Raw genomic sequence first — 23577 nt, forward strand, 5'->3', positions numbered from 1 at the left:
GTCCCGGGCCGGCTGGCCATCAGTCACGTGACTGAGCCTCCCTGAGCTCTAATCTCCTTCCTGTCACGTGGGGACAACGGCCACGTGTGCCTCCGTGGGTAGCTGGGAAGAGTAAAGGTGATGGGGCTGGGCACAGTACACCAGCAAGGGCTCCCCACCTCATGATGACCGCCACAGTCCTCTCGTCCCTGGGAAAGGGACCTGGACTCAAGCCAGCTAAGTGCATGGCGTTCACGATCACTGCCACCCTCTAAATGGTCTAAGCCAGGGGCCACCTCAGAGGAAGAAAGTGGTGGCCTCCCCTACTGATTTTCTAAAATCTGACAGCATAAGCATCAGAGGGCTGTGGTCCAACACCTGGACCCAGTAGGTACAGCCCCGCCCCTGGAGCCCGGTGAGGTCGACTGTCTCCGAGCCAGGACTCTCCCCAGGCCTCCTGAGGACAGCCCCGTGCGTTTTCCCCTCCCCTGGTTCCTCTCCACTGTCTGGAGGCGAAGGTACCTACTATCTCCGGCTCAACCATGAGTGCATTCACCCCACTTCACACAGAGTGAGAGGAAGCTGACGCTAACTCGGGGGCCTCTGTGCATGGGTCTGCCGGCGGGACTGGGTGCTGGCATGGCTTCGCCTGGAGCTCAGTGCTGTCTGGGCCAAGATCTCTCTGGGTTTAGCACCGACTTCTCTGGGGCAAGCTTCGGGCCATGGTGTTTGCCTCTTCAAGTTCTTCAAGAAACCCTTGGGTCACGAGCCCTTCCAGAAGGACAGCTCATAGGCCTTGAGACTCAAAGACACACCCAGGCTGGCTCCGGGTCCTGCTTTCAAGGGCCCGGGGACAAATCCTCCACAGACTTCCTGAAAGGCAGTGCCTGGGACAAGTGCCCCTCTGACCGGGACAGGTTGTGATTGTAGAGCGGCTCTTCACTACAGCCCTCTCACTTCCCCGATACCGTCACATGTCGGCCATTTACCCTTCCTGTGAGCGTCTGACTCAGGGCCCTACTGCCCCAGGACTTCAGATTTTAGCCTTAAAATACACACTTCAGAATTCTGACACATGACACTCCATGGAGCCTTGAGGACTTTATATTGAGAGAAATAAGCCCAACACAAAAGAATGAATACCATGCAATTCGACTAGGGTAGTGTGGGATTCACAGAGAAGCAGAGCGGTGGGTGCCTGGGGCAGGGGGATGGCTAGCCTTTAATTGCTGAATGGATACAGGGTTTCCGCGTGGAAAGATAAAAACTGGAGATGGAAGGAGGTGATGGTTGCCCAACAGTGTGATGTATTTTTTTACTGCCACTGAACTGAACACATAAAAATGGTTAAAATGGTCGATTTTATGTTCTGCATATTTTGCCACAATAAAAAAGGAGGGGGATTAAAACATCACTTCATTTCTATGAACAATACATGAAATAATAGCTTATATTTTAAGGGGAAGTTTGGAAAAAAAAAGGTGCACACTTTGGGGCAAAAACTCACGATGACAATGGAACCCGGCTTTTTTTAAAACGTAACTTGGTGTAGACCTGGGCACCTTCAGCCAGCCAGGGGCCAGGACCCGGGCCGCCGTCTGCTAACGTACCTCTTATTTACCGAATGTATGGTCCGTCTCTGCTTCTGAGGTGGTAAATGCCACAGAGACGGGGCTCGACATCTGTTCTGTTTGCTCACCTTCTCTTGGCGCCACTTGCAAGGCCTGGCGCTCAGTGGTCTTGCAATGTGTTGAGTGAATGAATGGGGTGAGGAGCTGGCCCCACCAACTTGGCAGCCTCCATCCTGCACCTCCCCTCCCTCCACTTACCCACAGTGTCTCTTCGAGGAACGCCGGCTCTCCCCGTCCCCGGCGCACGCATGCGCACACCCATGCACGCGGACCAGGCTATCGCAAGCTGATTTTCCGGGGCTTTATGGGGTCCCACCTGCTGTTGTTGCCTGCTTATTTGCCAGGCCAAGTCCTGTCAGATATTCACTGCGACCCTGTTCGATGTCTTGACAACCCCAAGTTGGTCTTGACCTTTGCGCAAAGGCAGGACTGGGTCTAGAAATCCCGTGTAATGGTCATCTTTTCGGCCCTTTGTAAGGACCTCCTGCATCAGACCCTTTACACCCCCCCTCGGGCTCCTGCCATGTCTCTACTCTTACTGAAGAAGACACGCTGGGGCTACCCAGTTTGGGTGGAAAGCCAAGAAGCCACAGGAGGGAAGTGAAAACTTAGCAAGGCATAGGGATCAATAATATTTAGGGACTTTAAAAACAAAGGAGATTCAGCTTCCAGAAAGCCAAACTCTCGGGGAGCAGAGACAGTGTGGTCAGAGCAAGAGAAGAAATAAAAAAGTCAAGAAACAGCTAAGTCCGGTCATGAGAAGCCCTGTTGCCCCCAAATACATCCACCTCCCTGCACAGGGCTTGGCTATCTGAGACAGAACCATTTAATGGCTCTCATGTCTGTGACTCATGGGTTGTTTCAAAATGAATGTTCTGGTTAAGAGATCAGAGTTGTCACACCAGGGGTGTCCAGTTTCATGATGACTCTGTGGCCAGATCTGCAAATGCCACTTATTAATCACAATAGACACATGGCTTCTGGCTGCCCTGTCACACAGCGTCACAAAGCATGTCCTTGGAGACATCGGCAGGCTCAGGTGTCAGGGATGTGGGGTGTGGTGGTGTGGCTCCCCTCACAGAGCATGGGGGGAGCATAGTGTCGGGTTTGTCAGGCCAGTGCCCACTCACACGGTCAGCATGTGTTCTTGTTCTCTCTGCAAAGACAGAAGCTCAGAGGAGGAATCTGTCCAGTAGGCAGGTGAGATCTGGGAGGGCTTCCTGGAGGAGTCCTTGGCCAGTGCTGTAAAGATTGGGTCAGATTGGGATAGGGCCGAGGAAGGAGGGGAGACTCAGCTGCAGTGCTCACAGACATCTGGGAGTTGCGAACATGTGGAAATTAGCTTTACTGGCGGGGTTCAGTGACCTCCTTCTGGAGAAGTTGTAAGCCCACTGCTGGGACCCATCCTTGTGTCGGAGAGGGGCCCATTTAGTGATTAATCAATCTGTTAAGGGTTAGAATTACAGGTCTATTCATGACTTTCCCTCAACCCAGAGAATCTCAAAATAGAAGATCAGGGAGACCCAGGTCAGCCGCTACTCCACCACCGCGTTGCTGACGGATCCTGAGCACGCCCCTTGCCTTCCCCGGCCATCTGTCCCTGGACGGAGTTTATAGATGCTCCGTTGAGTGAAAGGGAAGGCAGACCTTAAAACATGTGTACTGTAAGATTCTATTTATACAAAGTTCAAAAGCAGCCAAGACATCTTGAAAGGAAAGGAAGCCAGGATGTTGTTCGCCTTTTTCTGGGAATGGTGGGGACTGAGATAAGACGCTTTAGGTGGCTGGCTGAGTCTGTCTCTGGGGCCGGGTGCTGCTTACACAGGTGTGTGCGCTTTGTGGAAATCCACTTCAGGTCTGTGAACTTTTCAGTGTGTATTTTATACTTTGATTAAAAATGCTTTTTAAAAAGTGAAAAGGGGGTGCCTGAGTGGCTCAGTTGGTTAAGCATCTGCCTTTGGCTCGGGTCATGGTCCAGGGGTCCTGGGATCGAGTCCCACATCAGGCTCCCCACTCAGCAGGCGGCCTGCTTCTCCCTCTCTCACTCCCCCTGCTTGTGTTCCCTCTCTCGCGGTGTGTCTCTCTCTGTCAGATAAATAAATAAATAAATAAATAAATAAATAAATAAATAAATAAATAAATAAATAAAATCTTAAAATAAAAAATAAAAATAAAGTGAAAAGTTTCCCTGCCTCTGGCTTTACTCCAACTGAGGAGACTTTACAGCTTTCCTGGACTTCTCAGACTGCTAACTGGAAAGAAAAGGTGACTTTTCCTCTGTGGACAGAGGCAACAGCTTTGTTTACCTTTTTTGTTGTTGTTGTTTTTCCTACAAGGAAATGTTAAATTTAATTCTGGCCAGCCTATTTGTTTTTCTAAATTAACCATTGCCAGAAAACAGACAGTGGGTACTGAGGGGTGTGTGTGCGTGTGTGCGTGTGTGTGTGTGTGTGTATGAGTGTTCCCTTCCTATAATATTATACTTAGCAATGAAAATAAGTTGGAAGATATTCGTACACATCTAGCTAGGCAGAGAAACTTCCCCTTCATCTTTCCGTCAGTGCCCCTGGCATAGAGTGTGTGTTCAGTAATTATGTGTTGAATGAATAAAAAATTGAAAAAAAAATCAAGTAATAAAAGAAGATGGGAGAATAAGAAAGGCTTGGACCTGTGTCTTTATTTGCAGGCACTGTTCAAATACCTTCCCTCCTGGCTTGTTTTCTGGACATTGCTAGGATCAGAAAAGGGGCATCTGGTCTATTTTTACCCAATTACTGCTCCAAGCCCTCTGATTTGGATGCTGGGCCAACTGCCAGGCAGCAAAGTGACCTGCTGCAGGTCAGCCCCAGGGACCCTCAGGTCAGGGTGGCCAGTACGGAGCAAGGGCACCACCACCACCCACTGCCATGTCTGGGGTAGACCTACCAAGACGTAATTTCTCCCTGAGCCTAGAGAAAGCCTTGGAAGCCTTGCTTGTCTAGAACACCAAATGGGCACCCGCCCTCAGTCAGCTGCCCAGGAGACCTGTTACTTCTAGTTGCTACAGACAAGGCATTCTCTGAATTTTGCATCAGCATATGAAGACCCGCTTCTGTGAGGGGAACCAAGCTACACAAGAATGACTGATGGGAACTCATCATTCAGTAAGCCCGTCCATGCATAGCACAGTGCCAGGAAGCTAGGGGCGAAGTAAAGGCCCAAATGCCCTTCCTTCAAGCTGCTCGTGATGTTCCTGGGGAGGCACAATGTAGGTGCACACCACGTGGTTGTGGGGACTGGTCACAGAGGCTCTCCGGGGAGGTCCCGCCATGGACGACGGGCAGAGCGGGGCAGAGGGGGCTGGGGTCAGGTAATCAGAAGCAGCGAGTGCTGATAACCGAGGTTAAGGAGTCTGGGGCCTCCGGGAACGTGCATTGGGGAGGTGGAGGCCATTGACGAGGGAGCACCTTAAAGGTGCCACTGTTCTGGGGCAGAAGAACAGGGATGGGAGGAGAACCACCCACCATCCTAAAAATGGGCTCATGGTCCTCAAGGTTGGGGGTGGGCCTAGGCGACTGCCAGGGAAGGGCACCAAGGCCCAGATGGTCCGTCTCTTCTCCCGGGGGGTGGGGGGCACGAAGCTTGCTGGAGGGCAGCTGGAGGGAAGGCAGGCCTGCGGGCCGCTGGGAATCTCTCCTGCGCTGAGGTTGGAGAATACGGGCCCAGGTAGGCGGTATGGACACCAAATGGAAACTCACAAGTGGTTTCCAACCAGGACCAAGGTGGCATCGGGGGCTTGGGAGATGCCGTGGAGGGGAATGTGGGCTCAAAATGAACCAGGATAGATGGGAGAGAAATGGAAAAGCTAATGATGGCAGGGAAGAGCCTCAGGACCCCAGCTCAGGAAAACTGAGGATACCCCACTCTCAGCAGAGGGGGCTACACACCTGAGAGCCTCATTCCCACTGTTTCTCCCACATTAAAAACACAGTTTCCACATCCCAGCTCATTTCCTACCTCCCAGTTCTAAGACGTTTCCAGTATGACTGCTAACTTGGAGCCAAATAGCAAGTTTTCCTGGTGCATGTGACTCATAGGAAAAAGTCTCTTGGGCTATTAAAAGAGTGGGGGGTGGTGGTGGTGGTGGTTTAAGCATTTGCGTTCAAAGCAAATTATATAGAAACTAAGCAAAGTGCATGTCATTCTGGCACTGAATACCACTTTCCCCAAATAATGAGTCAGGAAAAATGAGCTCTGTAGTTAACGTGGTACGCAGATGTTCCAGAAAAGGATTAAATGCTTCAGAACAATGCAAATGAAACCTGGCTCAAACAGGTCAATCCACTGATGAATAGTTGGAAGATGTGTTTATCTGCGAAACTCACATGTGCACGAGAAACGGAGCCTCTTGGCTTCCTTGAACACACCTTATCGTGCCTGGAAGCCCCATTCCTGCTGAGGTTGGGGGGAAGGTGCCTCAATCTGACAACAAAGGTAATGCCTGACTTCCTCCAGGCAGATCCTCGGAGGACCTCCTGGGACTGTCTTTGGTGACAGGGCCACCACACTCCACAGCCAGCCTGAGTGACGCGAGCGTATTTACAAAGTATTAATTGAGGCCAGAGAGCCCGTAACCTACCAATATCACCCTCCCCCGGACCCTGCTCCCTGCCCTCAAGCTGCCACAGCCGTGGCAGCTAATGGGGGGCACTCTTGATTGAACAGATAGAAAACTCTCACAGCAGAGAGTGGACCAGGGAGGGGAGGATGCACTGCATGTCCTCAGCTAACAATAACACTGAACCTAGAGGCAGCCTCAGAATCTTTCTGAACATGGTGTCCAGGGAGCTATTACTGAACCAGCTGGAGCGGGCACAAGAGAGGAATCCTATTGGCCGTTCTAGGAACAGGCAGCAAAGTGTCTTGGGATTTAGCAGGCCTGAGTTCAGGTCAGACCCCATCACTTGCATAATCTCTGACAAGATAGTTCATCTCCACCTTGAGTTTCTTCATCTGTAAAATGGGAATGAAACCAGCCCCGGAGTCTTATGAGATTACAAATAGAAAATGCTTATCAGAATTACTGCACTTAGTATGCATAATTAAATGGTGTCCATTATACTGAAATTATTATTTTTCATTGAAATTTTGAGATCTAGAATTTCTAGAATTCATAAGTTTAGAGGGTATAAGAAACTGAGCTAATTCCATGAAACCTTTGTGCATTCAAATGCTTTGCCATTTGTCTAGAACATTCAGAATGTCATATGCTACCGTGAAACGTAAGTGAAGATGACCTGGTCTCATTTAGATACATTTTAAACATGATGTCTTGAAGGTCAGTGTGGTTTGGTAATAATAAATTTTGCTGAATAAAAGGAGTACCTTGTGCAGCATGTCTCTTACTGGACAGAACAAGTGGACAGAAGCACATGGTTATCTCAAATTATAACACCTACATATTCTTCACGTTTTCAAGTAATCCAGTGTCTCCAAGGTATCCCATAATCTTAAATCCCATAAAGAAAATTGCATTCTGTGCACTCTGGATGGTGCAATGAAAAATCACATCACTGATGGTTTTCCTCCAGGATGTTATGAGTAAAACACCAGTATATGTGCATTTCATCAATCCTAAGTTTGTCATCAAGCACTAAGTTATGTTACCTGTTAAAAAATGCCAGCACAGTTTCATGCACCGGAACCGTCTGGATTTTGTGGTTCAGTTGCAAGAAAACCCACGAAAGTAGTGTTTTCAAAAGATGAAACTCATTAAAAGTGAACAACCTGGCCAAAATAAAAGAGAAGAGATTTTAGGAATAGCAACAACGCCATTTTTAAGAAAAAACAAAAAGTTAAGAGTTTAGGAATGAGGCAACACCACCCCTGAGTCTGTAGGTCACTTCAGACAGATGTTAAATCATGTTCTCAAGGTCATGGGACCCGGTGAATGGCGGAGCTGGGATGTGACCCTCAGCAGCCTGACCCCCACCGGCTGCACTGCCAAAGCAATGGGCAGCTTTAATGAGACAGGTGTGCCCGAGATGTTTTCATCTGTTCTTTCATTTAATTCCGTACAACAATCCTGCAAAGTTGGGATATACTCCTTACTCTTATAGATACATAAATTCAGACTGACCCTACGTTTAATTAAAATTTTAATGTTTCGTTCGTCGTGGTTTTTTGCATTAATTTTGATTTTAAAACATTGCACCGCAATATACTTATCTCAGCAGCTGAGGTCTTTTGGTGCCCCCCTTAAATTTCGCACCCGAGGTAAATGCCTTGATCATCACCTCCTAGTCCCAGCTGGGACTGAGGGCAAACCAACTTAGTAAGTTCGCAGGATCCTGGGGTCAGAGCTGGGCGTGGGTCAGTCCAGCCCCAGGCTGGCTATGGAGCCTCCTGCAGGCTGCTCGGTGGCTCCACAGCCCCAGCTCCCTCATCCGTAGATAGTGGTGATAGAAGATGCTAGAGGCTACGTGAGTGGCACACGGATTCCTGTCCCTGCTCTAACAAACTGCCATGAACCAAGTGGCTTAAAACAACACACATTTATTATCTTATAGTTCTGGAGGTCAGAAGAACAAAACAGATCTCACTGGGCTAGGATCAAGGTGTGGACGGCATTTTTTCTGGAGGCTCTACGGAGAATCATTTCCTTGCTTTTTCCGGCTTCTAGAGGCTACTCACACCCCACGGCTTGCGGCCCCTTGCTCCATCCTCAGGCCAGCAGCACAGCACCTTCCAATTTCTTTCCGGCTCTTAACTTTCTTGCCTCTGTCTTCCAGGTGCAAGGATCCTTAGGATTATTATTGGGCCCATCTGGGTGATCCAGCACACCCTCCCCAGCTCAAAGTCATCCACCTACGACCTTCTTGCGCCTTTGCCATGCAACCTAACATAGTCACAAGCTCTGGTTGGGGTGTTGACATTACCGAGCTGACGGCACACACACGGGTCATTAGCACAGTGCCTGGGACGGAGGAGCGTGCTAGCGAACGGCAGGTCTGCCTCCTAAGTGGCAGGGCTGGGTCCCGGCTGCAGAGCCCACCCTCCCCCCGCAGTGGCATGAGACATTATCTAGAAACAAGTGGTGAGAAAGAGCAAGTGTCACCCCCACAACGTCAACTCTGTAAAGTAAGGAGGTCTCCCAAAGAGCTTCTCTAAAGCCTCCAACAACTTGACTATCTAAGAGGTCATTTCAACATGTCTTAAACCCCTGGATGTTTCCCATCTTGAGCACAGGGACGGCACGCTGGCTTCCAAACCTCTCATAGCTGCTGCACCCACCACTTTGAGTGGTCTTGGTGGGTGGGACCCAGGCTAAGTGGTGACTCTAAAGGGAAGTGGAAATGTCACCCAAACACCTTTCACACTATTTCTGGCCACAGGAGAATGTCTCTTTGCTCTTATTTGTTTTTAGGCCACCTACAGATGCATGGGCTTTGACACTGGCTAGACAGGACCAAATTTGTCACTGTCTGGGCCATGATGGTGAGAATGACGGGGGAGGTCACAGAGCTACCTAGCATATGATGTGCCCACATAGAACTCCACCAGTACACTAACCAGCTCTGGCTGGGGAGCTACGTGACTCCTGGTACAAAATCCAAGCCCCAGGTCCCAGGTCCCTGAGGAGCGGGCAGCAACATGGGAGGAGTCACTGGGGGCTCCATGAATCAGGGTCCTGGTTTTACTTTTATTATGATGGGTAACTGTTCAAATAAAGCCCCCTGTCTTTAAAGATTTATTTATTTGAGAGAAAGAGAGAGAGCGTGTGCATGCATAGTGGGGGAAGGGCAGAGGGAGAGGAAGAGAGAATCTTAAGCCAACTCCGCACTGAGCGTGGAGTCTGACGTGGGGCTCGATCTCAGGACCCTGAGATCACGACCTGAGCCGAAAACAAGAGTTGGATGCTTAACCAACTGTGCCACCATAGGCGCCCCAAGCCCTCTGTCCTTAGGCTAAGTACCAGTACCCTAAAGTACTGGTTCCTGTTGAGGACATTCAAACATATTCTCATTTACTTAGGAGCTCTGATGGCCTCACAGAACCCACAGAGATCCTAAACTTCCCTCCGACACAAGTGAACATCTGGACTGTTCTATCTGTGTTTACTGGTGCTCACTAGTAGCCATTGGGAGGTAACTGGTATTTGTTCTTTGAGAGAAAAATGTTAAAAAAAAAAGAGAGAGAGAAAAATGTTAACAAGACACTTTTATTTTTTTAGCAAATTATATGTAATAAAGGCCCCCATTTGAGTACAGACTACAGAGAAAGCAGTATCAGTGCAAACAAGAAAGCATGAACAGGGATGCCTACGGCAGTACTGATGGCCACAACAGAACATGAAGCAAAATAAAACAAAAGGCTATTAGGAAGGGAATGAAAAATTGCTACCTATTCATTCACTGGAACCCTGTACAACATCAAATTTAAAATGCTAATTAGAAGGGCGCCTGGGTGGCTCAGTTGGTTAAAATGCTAATTAGATATGTAAGTATCAACATGGAGAGAACACATCACATTACATCAGTATGTAAGTAAGCGGCGGAACGTCGCCGTCGCTATGAGAACACTGATTTGAAGTTTAAGCTTTTACGAAATGATATTACACATTATTTATGGCATGCATATATGTAGTAAGACTATAACCACACGGATGGGCTCATGCAGGCCCACGACAATGGTCTGATTGTCTTTAGGGAGCGAGGCCAAGAGGATGCTGGGGAGGGAGCATGGTTGACTTCGGCTTTATTGGTAATGTTTTCTCTCTTATGACAAAATGTCAGTGTTCATTTAGGGAGGTGGGTCCAATTGTGTTTTCTATTCTCCCCCTACCTTTAAAATTTTTTTACAATAAAAACTAACCATCAATATCCTTATTGGTCTTGATTATCAATAGGGAAAAATGAGTCCTCGTGCAGAGCACAGCAGTGGGTTGAGCCGGTAAACACCCGAGGCTTTGAGGTCACTCAGACCTGTGTTCAAATCCCAACTCTCATGCTGCACGCAGGGAATCTGAGCCAATTCTTTCACTTCCCAAAACCTCCACTCCGCAGGTGAAAATGCAGGTAACAGTACCTACCTCACTGGGTGGCTGTAGGAGTTAGGCTGATAACCCACTCAAAGTGTCCTGTGTACCACAAGTGCTCAATAGTTGGTAGATAGCGTTGCCATTAGCCAGAGAAGCATCAGCTTGAGGAACTATTATGTTTGAGAGCCATGCCCCACGGTGCTCCAGATGTGGGACAGGCTTGCCATGGAGGACAGGGGAGGCTTCTCCTGGGAATTCCTGAGCCCTCAAGCCAGATGGTGTCATGGGCAGGAAGCCAGGGAAAAGTGGGCAGAGCCTGGGTTGTAGGACAGTTTTCTGTGCAGATAGGAACTGGACAGCTGACGGAGTTTTCCACTTCTCCTAAGTCTACCAGGAACTTGGCTTCCAGAAAAGCAGAACTTGGAATGAAGCTTTCATAGTATTAGAGTTCACGGACCAGGGTAACGTAGTGGTGACCTCTAAAGAGAAACTTAACCGTCAACCCAAGGCCCAGGCAAAGAAATAAAAACCCAGAGGCCCCGGAGGTCAGGAAAACTGTGTGTATTTTATGCGACGCTGTTTACGAAACCCAAAGGAAGATGAGGTCGAAGGGGCTTCAGAAAGGGAAGGTGAACGGTGCAGAAGCTGAAGCATCTGATGAGATGGACGTTGTTCCCATGAAGCTTAGAGACCCAAACACCATGACCACAAGCCAGGGGACGGGCCACTGTCTACACTAAGTGGGCCCGGGAGATGGGCCATCCCTGACCCCTCATGGGCTGGCATTGCCACACAGCCGCTCTGGGGCCATGTGACTTGCCAGGACAACCCAGTCCTAGCAGAGTTCTGGTTGCTGGGCAGCGTGGCCTCTGGAGCAAATGAAGAGAAGGGGCAGTGTGGAGGGTGGGAGACTGGACTTTGGAGCCTGAACCCTGGGCTTGAGCCCAGCCCTGCTTTTTATTGTCCCTCTTATCTTAGGGACAATAACTGTACCTATCACACAGGACAATAGGGGTTTGGAAGGGACAGTGCACAGAGCACGGCACATACCCCAAAGTGCTCGATAAACATGAACTCATCCAAAGGTTTGTTCTTAATCAGCTGCAGTCCAAGGTGCCAGATCCACCAGCCGATGAGCGTGCCCAGGTGAGGAGCCCGAGCCTGGGTAAATGTCTCACAACCCTACCAGGCACCGGGTGTGGCCGGGCCCCATCTTCCAGCACCCACCTCCCTCCAGCTTCAAAGCAGGTGGCCGCCAGATATCACCAGGGCGGCTGAGGAGAATCTGCCTCGGGGAACATGAACTTGAGGTCTGGGCGCAGTCGGCCCAGTGTCTCCAAGGCACACAAGCTGATGACGTGCTCGAGGCCACGCAGGGCTCTTCCCTCCCACCGCTGGGACGGCTCTGGACTGCTGGGGCTGCTGCAGACAGCTCCTGGGGAAGGGCCGGAGGAGCAGGACCCCGTTCCCACATCAGTCATGTCTCCTCAAGCTTGTCGTCTAGACGTTTGACGTGGAATGTACTTGACCTCTTTCCCTGGCTCGTGTATGTTCTGTGAGGCCCATTCCATCACCGGGGTTCTGGCTGTGGTCAGAAAATTTTTCCCTTTTCTTGGTTAAATGCTACCAGGGTGCAGCAGCTCAGTGTTTCCAAGGGAGGGGCAGTTAGGAAAAGTCTAAGGGGTGCCATGTTTATCTTTTCTTCAATGGTTGTGTAACCTTTGCTCTGCTGGAGGGTGGGGGAGGGCACATGTGGGGAAAAGCAGCAGGGAGTGGGGAAGAATGACACCAGGAGCCCACCCAGGGCCCCTCGGGGGGGCTCCCGGGCTGGGGTTCCCGAGGTCCACCTGATAATACGGTCTCCCTCAACGCCAGCACTCTGTTCTAGCAACCTCCTTTCTCTTCAAGTGTGAGGGCATCGCAAGCCACTCAGTAAATTCAAACCAACAGTGGAATGAATCTGTCCAGGTCTAATTTCCGAAACCAGAACGCCTTCCATCCCATAAGCATGAGTAAACATTTCATCTCTAACATACAGCTAAAATGTTTAGAATTTACTTCTCGCTTTTGAAATTCACCCTGGGGGGATACAATCTTGGTAATTTGGCAATGGGTATCAAGAGCCTTTTAAAGAGGCCCAAAGAGGGGCACCTGGGTGGCTCAGTCGTTAAGCATCTGCCTTCCGCTCAGGTCATGATCCCAGGGTCCTGGGATCGAGCCCTGCATCGGGCTCCCTGCTCGGCGGGAAGCCTGCTTCTCCCTCTCCCACTCCCCCTGCTTGTGTTCCCTCTCTCGCTGTGTCTCTCTCTGTCAAATAAATAAAATCTTTTAAAAAAATAAATAAAGAGGCCCAAAGAGTCCTGACAAGTAAATGCAATCTGTCACCCTAAAGCAGACCCTTCATTGGGTGAAAGAATGTCATGAAGGAGAGTACCGGGCCCATGATGTTAAGCATTAACATCAGTGCTGCATTGCCTACAGTTGATAACTGCATTGTGACCACATTAAAAAGTTCTTTTTCTCAGCAAATAAACACCGAAGCATTTAGGAGAAAGGATACCTGATGTATGCACCTTGCCCCCAGAGGCTTCAGAAACAAGATGTGCGTACGTAGCCACACACAGATGCAGATGATCGAGCAAACAGCAGAGATTGAACAAAACAGGGTAAAGCGCATATAAATACTCTTTGTATCATTCCTTTAATTTTTATTTAAGCTTGAAATCATTTTCAAATAGACTGTTTTTAAAAATACTTTTCACTTGTGACAAAAACAAAGTCCTCTTGACTTTGTAATGGCACTTCTAGAAATTTAATGTGGGAAAATAATCTGAGATAAAGACATGTTTGTTGAGGGATGTCACCAAGGTGCTATATTTATATTGGTAAAACACTAGAAATAACCTAAAAGTTCAGGCACCTGGGGCCATTTCCATGAATTACTCGAATGACCAGAGGAGCCAGCCAGGAGCCAGGCATTTCAGGCAGGAGGGAGAGCATACCTGTGGGTGGCAGGTGCTCAGCAGGGCTGGAATCTAACGTAGCCCCACGGATGCCTCGTGGCTGGTGAGATGGAGGGGCAGATGGGCACACCAAAGGCCCTTTGGCTACAGACACTCTTGGTGGGGGTCAAGAGCAGACACAAGACCCTGAGTTAGAGGTCCCTGCAGTGGTCCAGACAACAGCTGATGGAGGTCTGGCCTCTGGCTGGTGCCCAGGAAGAGAAGCCCATAAAGATGGGCTGGGTCTGGAAGTGTTACTGATGCACTAGGGGGTGAGTGCCAAGTGGTGTGTGGAAGGACTCCCAAGGTTCTAGCTTGAGCCGCTGGTGGAGGAACACAGGGTGGGGCCCCAAGGGTTGGGTGTTAGCTTGAGTTGTCAGGTCAAACAGATGTCTGGGTCAGAGCTGTTCAGGAGAGGGGTCAGGGCTAAAGCTAGGAACTGATTTAGGATGAGAGGTTTTATTTTCTGTTTTCTGATTTTCTCTGTTTCCCATTTTCCACAGTGAATGTATATTAATGTTGTCAGGACGTTTTTTTAATTACATAGGCAATTACTGAACTATTTACCATACGGGTAACAAGACAGCAGGCACCCAGAGGGTTTCCTACCCCAGTGATGGAGTGTGAAGGGAGTCCATCCCCATCCCCACCCCTGCTACTCCACGTTTTGGCCCCCACCTGGGGCTGGCTGTCCAGGATGGTGGCGAGTTTGGGATGGAGCAGGTGCTGAACCCTGGGCCCGGCCATCAGAGGCATGGGTGTGCCCCACTGGAGCACCTCCCTCCCAGGACCAGCCCTGACGCCCCAGGCCCACTCCAGGCTCAACTCCTGGTCCCACACACAGCACCCCTGGGGACCAGCTCTGACCTGGGGGACCGCAGCACTTTGTGGAGCAGCTCCTGTGGGATTTTCCGGAGGTGGATCTGTGTCCCCATCAGAGGGACCAGGTTCATTTCCAGCCACTTCTCGCAGGCAGTGGTGAGCGGCTCTTCCTTGTACTGAGAAGGAAAAGAAAAGCCAATGGGTAAAAAAGATCCCTGACCTCTCGGCGCCCTCTGCTGGCCTGTAGCGATTCTACAAGCGGGCTCCCAGGCGTGTCCTGCCGACGCGCTCAAACCTTTTCTTCCAAATACATAAACTGCAGCAGATAACGTTTTTGGAGTGTTTGCTATGCTCCCGGCCCTGCACTAGGTTGATTTAAGTTAATCCTCACCACGATCCTATGTGGTCGTTTCCTTATGACCCCTATTTTACTGATGGAGAAACTGAGGCCCCAAGATTGTTGCTTTTGCCAACTGTCATAGAAGTAGCAAATGGCAGAGCTGGGAGCAAACCCCGGGGGTCTGACCACAGGGTTGCACACTGAAATCACTGGGCTAAAGTCAGTCACTGGCCATGGAAGGGCCTGCAGGGTGTACCCCACAGGGAGGCTGGTAGGGGCACGTACCCTAACATCAGAGTCCAAAGAAAATGAGAAAGTTCTCCCAGGGCCAGGGACCTCGACAGGATCTTAGTACACCTTACAGGTCCTCGGGGTGACAGTCCTGCCAAAGCCAAAGAGTGGCCGAGAAATGCTGACCGGAATGCAGAGATGCTGCCCAAAGAGTGCCATTCTAGTTCCTGACAGAGTGAAGGTGAGGGCACTGCATTGTCTTTGACAAAAGAGGCAGTGAGTACCTTCTTAGAGGCCATCGCGAGGGAACTGTAATGTGCCGACTGTGTGCGAACTGAACGTGACGGTCAGATGTGTCTGTTTCCAGGTCAATGGTGGCCTCACAGAGGAAGGCTGGGATCAGATGGCCTGGGTTTCGAGCCCAGCACCGCCACTCAGAAGCTGTCACCCTGCTCAGGTTGCTCCCCTCCTTGGGGCTCACTGTTCTCCTCTGATAATGCGACCCTTAAGATGATACCATTTATTGCCAATACTGACACAGTGACTGGCCTGGGCAGGGGGACACACACAATTTCACCTGACTCCAACAAGAATGTCCTGGAAGATTGTTACTTTGGTGAGAAATGCTGTGCTTTTATTTGCCCCCCTAATTTTAAGGCTTTTTTCCCTCAATTTTTAAAAAAATGTTTTGGTTTTAAAATGTCCTTTTAAAATAAAATGATGTTTAAAATTGTTTCCTTGGCAAAATAAAATATTGGTACCCGTAAGTGGGTGCTTTCAGATAGATTTTTTTTTGGAGCTGGGCCTGGTGGGTAAAATCCCAGAGCCTGAGGTGCTCCTGAAGGTCCCCAGGTGCGATGCGCTCTATCCAGGCGACCCTCACCTTGCAGCCAGCCAGGTAGAAGTCCTTGATGGTGTTTGGCATGAGTCCGTTCATCATCATGACCACACACCTGCAGAGAGAGAAGTGCGGTTCCTGGAGGGCCCCAGGCTGCTTTCAGCGAAGCTGGCAACCCCAGAGGTTTGTGTCAACTCCAGGACGGTGACAGGGGTGGGAAACGAGGTGCGAAAGGGGGTGTGTGGAAGGTGCTGGTCCTGCCGCCCACCAGGTAGCATGTTCTTCATGTGCTGGCTTTTGCCAGTGAGACACTCAAGCAGAATTAGCTGGGTTTGGAGTTGGGGTACAGAAATTGGTGCTCCAGGAAGCTGACATGCTCATGTGTGCTCCCCCTTTCTCACTGTCAGGCTCATTGGCCAGGCTGGACTGGAATGGTCAGGCTTCCCCAGATCAGGGGGCACAAGGCAAGCCTGAAGCACACGCATGCATACACACACGCGGCAAGCATGACTCCAGCTGGGCAGATGCAGTTATGTGATGCACGAAACCAAGGAACAGTACCAGCTGGAACCTGCACGCACACCACACCCCCCCAAAGATGGGTGGCCTCGGCAGTGTGGGATCCAGACCTAAGCAGCCATCGGGGTGATTTTGCACCTTGCTGGGAGCTCAGGCAAGATGACCCTTGAGGTCTCGTCCAGCACCTGGGTTTTGATGCTATCAGAGTGACCCAGGGCATTTCTGTTCCACTATACACACATACTCACACACACCCATGAGTCCCCCCAACCACACACACACACACACACACACACACACACACACACACACACACACACACACCCTCACTGGGGCTTGTGCTGCCAACACCCCTGCCAACTGTACCATCAGCCCCTCAAAGGCAGGTACAAGTCAGCCCAGCTGTGTGCCAGGCCCATCTGGATCTGACCTGTAATACCTGCCACAGCTATCTGGAGAATCGTGTGCAAGGCCCAGGCAGGCCAAGGTTTGCTCATCCATGCAATGATGGCTCATTATGTCCAAAGCCCTTGCTACTCTGACCTTTAAAACAAGTCATGGGGTGGAGGAAGGAAAATGAAGGACTTGTCATTCTTGGCTCAGCCACAGATCGCCCAGGGCTCGGGCTCCAAGAGTAAGATGGGGCTTCAAATCTGGGCCCCAGGTAAAAGGGAGCTGGGACTGACAGACAGACAGAGGCTGCAGACCCCGCTCCAAGAGGGAGGCTCACCTTCTAGCTTTCGGGTCAGAGATATCAGAGCACCAGGAAATAGCTGCCCAGGAATGTCCTGAGCAAGGAAGCTGTGATTTAGTCATTATTTTTACTGCTACGCTGAGCTGCAGATGGGTGGTGCATGCAATGCAACGGGATGTGGCAAATCTCAGCAAAAGCCAGACCTTCAGCCCCAGTGTAGTCAGCCCCAGACCCCTACATGACCTGGCTCTGCCTACACCTGCTGGTCTCCCACCTCTCACAGTCACCCGCCCTGCAGAGTCAGGCCAAGCCGACATGCTGGGACACTTTTCAAGACTCTGGTCCCCTCAGTTGTCACGTCTAGGCCTCTGAGAGGCTGCATCCCTCAGTTCCCACGGCATCTGCATCCCCGATAAGGCTTCTTGATACTCCTGATGGAGTGTCTGGCCTGAGTCCTTTCAGGTACCCCAAGAATGAGATATTGGCTCAAAACCATCTTCGGGGTTGAGCCTGGCTGTGTGGTTTCTACAGAAAGTGAGCTGAAACCGGCATGAGCCTCAGGAGTGATCCTGCCCCACCCTTTCCAGAGAAGCTGATGTCCTCTTTTGACTTGGTTCATTCATTCATTCATTTCCTCAAATAAAGATCCTGAGGCAGAGTGGAGCAAGCCACAGGCGGACCATCGCTGCCCGGAGTCCCCTCTCTGTGTGGAATCACATCAGGTACTAGGAGACCAAAGAGCCGGAAGGTGCCACCTCGGGGTTCGGGACGTGGGTGCAGTAGGCACACATCCCTGGAGAAGCCCGAGGGAAGGGACAGAATCGTCTAGAAAAAATGAATCCCATCAACGATTTTCCATTTGGTTCACTTACCCTTTCCTAAATGTTACTGGAATGGAGCAATATTACAGGGTACAGGAAAGGGGAGTTCTAAGAACTGTTCTGGTGAATCACAGGGACCTGTTTACTTGAAATTAATCATACATAACACAAAATGTTCCACTTGGGGTCCCCATCCTTCGTTCCACTTTACTCATTTCCTGTGCCCTGGAGACCGTGGGGCAGGAAGCACTAGAGAGCAGGGACTCTGTCCCTGGGTCCTCACGGTTCCCGGTGCCCTGGAGGCACCCGAGGCTTCATCCTTAAAGGAGCAGGTAAGTGATTGAAGGTGTGATGGAATAAACTGGCAGGTGACTGGCCCCCAGCAAACCTGGCCTCACCAAGTGCCCCTAAAGGGAGGGGAGCAGGAAGGCTCCGACCCATGAACACGCAGGTGACACCACTACCTCACCTGAGCAAAGCAGAAACAGACAGGTGACACCACTACCTCACCTGAGCAAAGCAGAAACAGACAGTGTTAGGCGTCCAGGTTCTGGGGCCCCTCGACTTCCTGCAAGTTCTGGCTGATCTCCTGTGGCCTTGAGCAAGTTACCCACCTCACGAGGCCTCCGTTTTATTGTCTGTGAAGTGGACATAGTTATGTACCACCTCCTAGGGCTGCAGGGAGGCTGAATGAAGTCACCCTTGCCAAGAGCTGAGGACAGTGTCTGGCTACGGCAGATGCTCCATCTCAGAGCACATCCCCTCACCCCCAACAACGTCCTGTGAAGTAGGGCAAATGTAATGAGCCCCATTTCACAGCTGAGACCACTGAGGCACATAAGAACAAGGAACAGCTTACCACAGGGCAGACCACAACCCCTGCTGCTCACAACCTAGGTTGCTTTTGGTTCTGCAGAAAGTCTGATGAGTGGGAGCTTTGGGGCGCCTGGGTGACTCAGTCGGTTGAGCGTCCAACTCTTGATTTCAGCTCTGGTCATGGTCTCGGGGTTGTGGGGTCGAGCCCTGAGTCAGGCTCCGTGCTCAGCACAGCATCTGCTTGGGATTCTCTCTCCCTCTCCCCATGCTCGCCCCCAATCAATCAAATCTTAAAAAAAAAAAAAAAAAAAAAAAAACTGGGAGCCTCTGAATCTCAACCCCCAGAGCTGCATTTCACCCTCACACCTTCAGCACCCACACGTTCTCTCGGTGCCCGTGGACCCAGGCAACCGTCGGGAGGTTGAGCAAGTTTTCACATTCAGTGCCAATCCACTGTTCTGGCTCCTGGTTCCCCCGTCTCGGCCCCCACCCCTCGACAGGCAGCCCAGGTGGGCCAGTGGGTCTGAACACCCAGGAGAAAGGCTGCGCCCCCAAATGGGCAGCCAGATCGGCGGGCAATTTGGGCTTGGATTGTTGCATTTGTCTCTCTTCTGGAAGATCTATGATGACCGTGTGTAACATTTGTAAGAATAAAAATATTATATACGAAGAAAAACAAGCGGGAGAAGTAAATCCGGACGGTGAAGAGTCAGCTTGTCTTCAAAGGGCCAGCTGAGGTGTGTGCCCCCGAAATGAGAGGCTTGTTAGTTACAAGGGAACTCGGGCGAAACTGACAAGCAGGCCTGGTTTGCTCATCCCTGGGAGGTCACCCCGCACACCCGTGGAGTATCTCACAGGCAGAGAACCCATTTGCATCGCACACCGTGAGTCAGGACTGATTGGCTAGAAGGAGCATGTTGCTGGGGCGGTGGCTCAGTTGTGAGCTCACCACGTGGGAATTAGTGCCTCAGTTCCTCTGCGGACTCACAGCTGTGCTCTGTGCAGAGAAACCCACGGAAGAGGAACGTTCTATGAATGGGCCAGGACGACCCCCTTCTGCCTTGCCCAGAGCTGGCCCGGGCCCGCACCTTGCCATGCTTCTTACCTTTGAAACAGCCTGTTGAGCTGGAGAATGTGTGCGGAAGCCAGCACTCCCAGCACGTCATCCATGTTTATCTCCACCTCGCTCAGGTAGAGGTCCTTCAGGGCTGTGGCGAAGGCTGGGGGAGCCACAGCCGAGAGAGAAAGCTGTCAGCTTGGAGCTCTGCATCCTGCGTCCCTTACTGGTGGGTGCCCTCCCTGCTGGATGCTCAAGTGTCCCCAGCTAGGTAGGCAAAGGTGCCCTTAGGGGACCTGAGCACAGATCCAGCCTGGCTTCCACCCTCCCCAAAGGAGTTGAGGAGGGAGCCCAAGAAAATCCAGCTTCTGCTGAAAGAACGCTGCTCTAAGCCCATCCTGGAGTCTGTGCCTCGGGGGTCCTCCGTGAACCTGGGCTCCGCGTGCTGCCCAAATATGTACAGAATGCTGTGTGCGTGGGGGTGTGCTTTCTCCTCTGGAGAGGACGTTTAGCTTACAGCATATTTTCCTCAGAGCCTCCAAAAAGGTTAAGAGGTCTTCAAAAAGGCTAAGGACTCCTGGCAAGAGCCAGGATGATGGCACGTCGAAGAACGGAGCGCCTATGACTGGGAGCAGAGGGACTGGCCCCACTCTAAGGTAGTCTCCCTGATCCCAATCAGCACTGCACCCGGGCCTGGTGCTCTCTGGGGACAACCAGGCTGCCCAGGGCTTCCGTGGGCGGTGTCCCGGCCTGCAGGTCCTCAGGCCATGACGGCACGCAGTTGCCACACATGCCACATTAAGACAGAGGTCTGTCTCTGTTTCCAGGCGGCCAGCCTGGGGCGGGAGAGGGTGAGCCCAGCGAGGGAGGGGCGCGTCCGGTGCTGCCCCGGGAGGGCGGGCCACAGGGCTTCCCTGTCATCGGGTCCGTCTGACCCAGTGCCTGCTACTTTCTTCCTCCTCGGCCTCCTCCACGCCTCTTTCCAGGGGATGAGCCCCTCTCTCTAGCACCTTCTCTGCTCCGCTCAGCTGTTTCTAATAAGGAAGGACTAAACACCGTGTGCCACTTGTTTGTTTTTAAATCTGGGAGGGCTGTTGGTTCAATGGCATCCTCGGCATAAGGAGACAGGTGTACATTACCAACTTCAGTGATCAGGGGGTCATTGATCTTCAAGGAAATGATCATCTTCTTTACGGGGCGTCTTTCCTTGACATTCCCACACAACTGAGCTGGTAAAGGAAACAGAGGGGTACATCAGGACCCGGTTGCTGCAGTGAATTGTGTAGGATACAGTGCGAGGTCCCCTGGCCCTTTGTACAAACTTGACCTTGGCATTCACCGCTCCATGTTTTGTTTCTGTTTGCTTGTTTAGGGGATGCATTTTTGAAATGATTCTTTATTTAGAAATAGCTGAAGACTCCTAAGAAGTTGCAAAAAACAGTTTAGAGCTCTCGCGCCCTCCTCGGCCACCTTCCCCACTCATGCAGCCACTACAGCTGCCAAAACTGGGAAATGGATGCTCTCGGTGCATGAGATATTTTTTACTGGCCCCTGCCCCACTCCCTCTCTCCCCCCACCTCCTTCTTCTCTCTCTTTAGGCCATGAGCAGCTTGAGGGCAAGGGGTGGGCTTCTGTTATCTCTGCATCCCCAGCCCCCAGCCCAGACCTGGCACAAGATGGGACAACAGTGACCACCTAAAGGGTGAGCATGGGATGGAGGCAGCCGCCTAGTGGCTGTTGAAATTTTGCCCCACAGACGTCCAAGGCCCCCCGCCACTAAGGGCTGCCAGCAGGCAGGAAGGGGCAGCCTGATTCACCACCCACCTCCCCCATCCACTCACACTTATTCTAAAATGTGAGTTACAACACCTACGGCTCTCAGGTCTCCATTGGCATCCCAAGCGCTTGGCAACAAAGCCAAAGTCCGCCCCCCCCACCAGTGGCCCCAAGACCACTAGTCTCTGGCTCACTGGACCCCAAAACTGCCTCCTTGTGGCTTATTCCATAGAAGAGCTACGGGGCTCCATCCCTCCCCTGTCAGAGATCCTGACTCCGTATGTAAGGCAGCACCCCACCCCTACCTTCCCCCAAAGTGGCTTTATTTTTCCTCCCAGACCCACTATCACCACCACCTGTTACCACATCTTGTCTCTGTTGGGCGGGCACACTGGATGGTTTTCTCACCACTCCCTCCCCAGGCCCCGACACGGCCTTGCACACACTGGTTCGCAGTAAATGTCGGCTGAACTAACAGAATGAGGGGATTCTGTCAGCAGGATCCCAAGCCTACTGAGCTCAAGGTTCTAGGTAATGAAAAATGACATGAGTCAGGATGCAAAAAAGGATGTCGCACTGCCAACCACAAAGGCCACGGAGAAAAGGGGGAGGACAAAGATCCGTCCTCCTCCGGCAAGCAGGGCTGTTGAGGCTTTCCTCACCACGCTCACGGCACCTGGTCCGCTCACCCTCTCATTTGGCAAATATTTATTGAGCACCTGCTGAGTGTCAGGCCCTGTTCTCTGCTCTGACTCCTTTGCCTCCAGGATTTCAGGACTTCCTCCTGCCTGCACGAAGCACTCTGTCGCTCACCTGCGCTAGGGGCACAGACAAGGCATTCTGGAGGTGGTAGCTTCTCTCATGATGGGTCATGCTATTCCTTGTGCTTTTTGGGTTGGCTTGTCCGTACCCCAACTCCCTGACACCGAGTTCCTCGCACAGTGCCTAGGGTAAGTTAAGCGCTCAACATTTGTTGAGGGAAGAAATGAATATTATCTGCTAGGTCAGAGTCAGTGGGAGACAGAACTTCAACATTGCCTCTGTTTTACTGAAAACCTCAAAATCGAACAGGAAAGTGGTAATTCAGTCATGTGCTTCTGAGGTACTCTGAAACCAAGTGGTTCCTTTTTAGTAAAAGAGTACCGTATCCTTTTGGGGGTTCTTCCTAGAGAATAAATGGGTCCTGCTGAAGTACATCTCATCCTGGACTCTTGGAGGAAGGAAAATGAGCAGCTGGGAGAGCCGTGTGTGGCCAGGACAGGGACGCTCGCGGGGGGCTGCCTCTGCACAGCGCCTACCACTCCGGGACGGCAGTGCACAAAGCAGTAGTCGCGAGACCATCCAAACTATCGTTGTGAGGCACATCCTGCTTCGGCAGGAGCATGAAGGCTGGTGGCCGTGTCCACTGAACATCATGGGCACACGATCCCTAGGACCGGGCACAGACCCTGAAAGTTGTGACAGTCTGGGCCATGGTGGGGGGGGGAGGGCTCTCATCTCTGCACCTACCTGGATGCCCCCCAGGCAGGCCCAGCCTCCAGCAGGGGGCTTGGAGCAGAGTGGCTGTCTTAGCCGGGCCCAATTTTTTGGACCCTTCTAGAATGTCAAAGACCAAAGTATTAACAGTAACTCCATTTTCTCTTTCCAAGTTCTCTTGCTTTTCAGTGCATTCATGTCTGGATCTCCATGGTCTTCCCTTGGGTGCCTGGGGAGTGTTCTGACCTAGGCGCATGGGACACAGAAGGAGATGCTCAGTCCCACTCTCAAAGGCACTGGGACAAACGCTTGGAAAGAGCAAAGAAGATTGTCACGTGAGCGTGAGGGTCGTCCCAGTGCTGGGGAATGCCGCAGCCTGCTCCCAGCTCCCAGCTCAGCAGCTCAGTGGGGAAGGGCTGAGTCAGAAGGCTTGTGGCTGGGCTGAATCCGGCTGGGAGCCAGGCTTTCTCTCCAGGCTCAGGGTGGGGCAGCAGCTGGGGGGCTGGCCAGCCTGTCTGGCTCTGGAATAACAGAGCTTTGCTGCCACATCCTGGAA

The 23577-nt window shown here is 51.4% G+C and overlaps 1 protein-coding gene across 2 annotated transcripts in view; it reads right to left on the bottom strand.

The window, feature by feature from the left end:
- Positions 1–23577, bottom strand: part of BTBD16 (BTB domain containing 16) — a 41842-nt gene that overhangs the window by 8614 nt on the left and 9651 nt on the right. For both annotated transcript variants that reach the window (XM_025880333.2, XM_025880331.2), the window contains exons 6-10: positions 20909–20998; positions 19818–19932; positions 15908–15977; positions 14499–14629; positions 7257–7376 (exon numbers count right to left, since the gene is read on the bottom strand). In XM_025880333.2, the coding sequence (XP_025736118.1) occupies positions 7257–7376; positions 14499–14629; positions 15908–15977; positions 19818–19932; positions 20909–20998 (526 nt within the window). The remainder of the gene's footprint in view (positions 1–7256; positions 7377–14498; positions 14630–15907; positions 15978–19817; positions 19933–20908; positions 20999–23577) is intronic.

This window comes from Callorhinus ursinus, unplaced genomic scaffold (assembly GCF_003265705.2).
Source record: "Callorhinus ursinus isolate GAN/ISIS: 27379988/994484 unplaced genomic scaffold, GSC_fseal_2.0 scaffold20, whole genome shotgun sequence".
NCBI lineage: Eukaryota > Metazoa > Chordata > Mammalia > Carnivora > Otariidae > Callorhinus > Callorhinus ursinus.